This window comes from Papilio polytes, unplaced genomic scaffold (genome assembly GCF_000836215.1).
Source record: "Papilio polytes unplaced genomic scaffold, Ppol_1.0 DF821845.1, whole genome shotgun sequence".
NCBI lineage: Eukaryota > Metazoa > Arthropoda > Insecta > Lepidoptera > Papilionidae > Papilio > Papilio polytes.
The window spans coordinates 1,217,392-1,222,087 of NW_013527359.1; the positions used below are offsets into that span (position 1 = coordinate 1,217,392).

The window sequence follows — 4,696 nt, forward strand, 5'->3', positions numbered from 1 at the left end:
CGCCGTCCAATAGGAGGTGGCCGTCTACAGGGTCGCACAGCGGCGGCATGTAGCCGCTGAGTGACATCGAGGCGCGAATGTATCGCCACAGAGAACCTGCGACGCGCCAGTTAATTTTACAATATGATATAACCTAATTATCTATTTAAAATAAGCCATAATTACATTATATAATACTTTAAGTTATTTTTTTTTAGTTTTTATTGAACTATCGATTTGGAAAAAAGAAATTTCTTGAATTAGTTATTTAAATTTAGCAAATTAAACACTATAAATTTCTTTAGCTTGTATTCTTATTCCAATGTCAACTAAACTGACGTAAAATCAACAGATTATATAGATATCATGCAGAGCAAATAATTCGTGGTCGTTCGTGTAAAGTGAAATTGCATCGAATTGGACAGGGTACGAAGATCTAGTGTAGAGAATTAGACAACACAATCCATGGAAAGGAAACGATGGATGGAGAATAAATCCATAGATTATAAATGACATTAATAATATCCCATTCCGCTAAAAGAAAGCTAAGAGGTTAACAAGTCCGTCGTGACAGGTTTCTTGACACATGCTTCACATGCATGAATGCATTAAAACTAAATGATTATTGACGTTAAAAGTAGTCCCAAAGTAAATACACCATGTGTTTGGCTTTCAAATTGATTTGCGTTGATTAGATTTGGCCCACATAATATTCCCTTCCCTTCTCAGCGTTGACAAGTCCAATTTTTAAAACTTACAGCCGAATTCTGAAACGAATTTCAAACACTCCTTGTAAGTGTCGTTTAAAATCTGACGTCAAAATTTCAATGTAATTTAGAGTTTGAATACGGTCTTATCATTTAAGATGCTGTTCCAATCGTTTTAATATTAGGCCATTAATCTTGTATTTTTCAAATATACACGTTGACAAATAAGGAATTTACGTTAAATCTGAAACGTGTACTATCTACCTCATTTCGTAAATATTTTTTTATAATGAACAAAATAAAATCGCTTTCTAAGTTGAAGAGCTAAACTCACAATTTGACTAAGACAAAAAAAACACAAATAAAAAATCACCTTTATCGACATATTACTTTTTATATAAATTACCAAACGAGTCTGTAATAAATAACCAAAGTATACAACTATATTATATTTTTTACCTTTAAATACTGCCTTTTCAGATATGATACACTAATTTATATACAATGAAAATTATTTTTTAGGTCTACCATACAATTTCTTCAAACTATTAATAACTTTAAATAATAAACCTTTATACAATAACGATAAAATCTAATGAATATAAAAAACTACAGTGATGGGGATGGGAACTAAAGAGAAATAAAAAATTAACCACACTCATGCAAATACATGAAGTTAAATGGATTGAGTAAAATGACAATTTACAATAATTCCAACCCGACATTGTACACGCAATTAGATAAATTATAAAAAAAACTATAACAATATCCCAAAATAAAGCGTTATCCGGTAAACCAATCACAAGCGTTCTGTTTTTCCTTTTAAGTAATGGCAACACCCAAAAGCAAATGTCGGATTCGTAGATTTAAAAAAAAATCATAACAAAAATAGACATGTGAGACAAAACAATACAATACATCGGACACATAAATGCAAGTGAGTGTGGTTGTGGAGAGGAATCAACAGAAAATATCACTGTAGCGGAATAAAATAAAAAAACGCACTGATAGCTTCAAAACAACATAAAAGGGCAAATATACCTATAGCTTATATCTGCTTGCCCCTTTTGTGATAAACGTCGTGAGTCACCATAGATATTGATAACCGTATGATGGCGCAGACTATTCCGCAATTTAGCACACATTTTGTCTAAGAGTTAGTGAAATAGCACTTTAACAATCTTTTCATCAAGTTAAGGTTATATTCTAGCCACGATAACCTATAAAAAATAAACCATTATTGATACTACAGGTTTTAAAAAACATTTTGTCAAGTTACAATCAACCTTATTAGTCAAACTGTGTTAAAAAAATTAATCATTTGACAAAAGTCTTTAGTATTGCCAGTTGTAAATATTATTTTATAACCTATAAACAGTTATCGTGGAGAGAATATAAAAAGTATGAGATAATGCTTTCATAATATATCTATATTATATACCTTCAATAACGTATCGAATGAAGAAAAAACCTCCATTCTTTTTCATTTACTTTATCGGCATATGGAAATTACAACAAAGCAGACATAAATATATAAATATCTACATAAATACACATGCAATATTGTATGAGACATTTGGCCTCGAGTTCATATTTACTAAAACCTCTTAAACTTTCTTAAATATGTTAGTAAGTGCAAAAAAGCGAAAAATTATCAATAAACACGGATTTCCTGTCCATGAATGTGTTGTGTTAATATAAAACTATATGTATCTTGAAATATATGAAAATATATCAAGTAATTATCACAATATAATAATCTAAATATATTTAATTATAGTTCTAATATAATTGTATTAAAAAAATAAGTTTAATTCGTAAAATCACTCACTAAATCATTCAGTCATTCTACAAATTTAAAAATATTCATTCACTGCTTCGTCAGACGCTTTTGGTATCCACTACTATTGATTTTTTGTACTAAAAATAATTTTAAACGTCGCTAAATGAATATTAAATAATTCTAAGGGCTTGTCCTAGAAATTGTAAATTGTCTGATAACAATCCAACATGTAAAATATCGGATTTTGTTATCTTATCTGACAGTGGCGTCATTTTTAAGCTATCTGAGCCTCTATCAGTCAGTGGTGGGACAAGCCCTTAGTTGCATTTTCCACGCAGCAATAAAAGCATCAGTTTTTGTCTTAAACCTCTTTCACACTGTTTTTAAATATGCTTTAAAATTGAAACTGTTTTGTAAATATAAAAAATAAAATAACTTTTATATCTGGATAAGGCAGAGATCAGCTATATAACAAGGTGTTTACGTTTTTATATAGCTGATTTTTTTAGCTTTGGCTACCAAAGCCGTCTGCGTAGAATTAAAAAAATAGCCAATGTGTTCTTCCAGATTATTTAGATCTATGTCAAATTTCATTTACACTTCATCATTATTGGCAAAATAACATCCATCCATCCTAACTTTACCATTTATAACATTAGTAAGATTAGCTTCCTAACCGACTCTGTCCACGATAAATTAAAAAAAGTAGTCAATGTGTTCTTCCAGACTATCTACATCTATGTCAAATTTCATCGAGATTTCATCCATTAAGGCCAACTAACATCCATACATCCATCCATACATTTATAATATTAATAACATTAGTATATACTAGCTTTCGTTTGCGACTCTGTCCGCGTGGGATTAAAAAAAAACAAAAGTGAGCCTATGTGTTCTTCCAGACTATCCTGTACATCTATACCAAATTTCATCGAAATCCATTCAGTCATTTAGACTACAAACTCTAACAAACATCCATCCATCTAAACTTTCGCATTTATAATATTAGTATGAAGTATGATATATATATATTTGAATCGTGTTCCTCACCATGTCTGTGTATCCTCATGCAGCTGGAGCTGATGTCGGTGGTGACGGTGAAGTAGGGCAGCCAGAGGTCCTCGATGTGCACGTCGCCGAACGTGCCGCGGATGGTGGCGTTGAACTGACGCCCCGAGAACATTGACGTCGCGGGGTACGTCAGGTCTAGCAGCTGTTTGCCCCATTGCGTCATTTTCTGGAAAAAAGGTAATTTTAAACAATTTATTTAAATGATAATATCGTGATAACTTAACACTCAGAGCCACACTTCTCGCCAGGATCACGCGCCATACCAATCTGTCTTTTTCTTTATAACATAAGGTGGTAACTTTGACGAAAGGTAGCTAATAGATATAGGCATGTTATGGGGTAGTTTTTTTAATAGATGTTTGTTACCTGGGACCAGTCGCGGGCCTTCTGTGTTACGGTGGTGATATTCCGCTCCATACACCAGAGCGCGCCCATGAAGGCGCCGATACTCACTCCGCCCACCATATCGATGGGAATACCCGCCTCCTGTAAAAATATTCCTTTACCCATTCCACTAATATAATAAATGCGAAAGTTTAGATGGTTTTGGTAGAGTTTGTAGCCTAAATTGCTGTACGGATCAATGTAATATGGCACAGTAGAACATAGTCTGGAACACTTAGGATACTATTTTATCCGCGCATAGTAGGGGGCGATAGCTAGTTTATACAAATTTAAAAGATAATTTGTATGATTCGTTTGATTTTTAGGCTGACAGTTTAAAGCCATCAACAGGCAATGCGATTTCACTTTCATACGTAGCCTATTGAACATTTATTTTTAAGTTATTCTTTCATGTTTAACCTTCGCCATTTTGTATTTTTAATAGTATACCGTATTGTTTGCGTCGTTTTTACTCCGTCCTAATAGATGGCGCTGTGGCGAGACCGTGTTTCACTGAACCGCGATGTTATGAATGTTTCGCCACAGACCTAGTCGCCCGCTAGTTTACTTGCGTTGTAATTGTGGTTGTCATTGCGTTCTGTACAAGTCGTTTGTTTCTGGAGTTTGGTCGTTGGTCATGGTCAAGTCCTGGGGTTCAAATTCGGAACCCAAGTTACGTAGGAAACAAAACACGTATTATAAACCATCTTTAGTATGAGACGGAATATAAAATAAATGTTGACCATAGATATTGACAATTGAAGGTAAAGAG

At 33.2% G+C, this 4,696-nt stretch overlaps 1 protein-coding gene across 1 annotated transcript in view; it reads right to left on the reverse strand.

Moving 5' to 3' along the window:
- Positions 1-4,696, reverse strand: part of LOC106107773 (neuropathy target esterase sws) — a 25,125-nt gene that overhangs the window by 5,150 nt on the left and 15,279 nt on the right. Inside the window, exons 19-22 of the mRNA XM_013288775.1 lie at positions 4,299-4,303; positions 3,907-4,167; positions 3,520-3,706; positions 1-96 (exon numbers count right to left, since the gene is read on the reverse strand). Coding sequence (XP_013144229.1) covers positions 1-96; positions 3,520-3,706; positions 3,907-4,167; positions 4,299-4,303 — 549 coding nt within the window. The remainder of the gene's footprint in view (positions 97-3,519; positions 3,707-3,906; positions 4,168-4,298; positions 4,304-4,696) is intronic.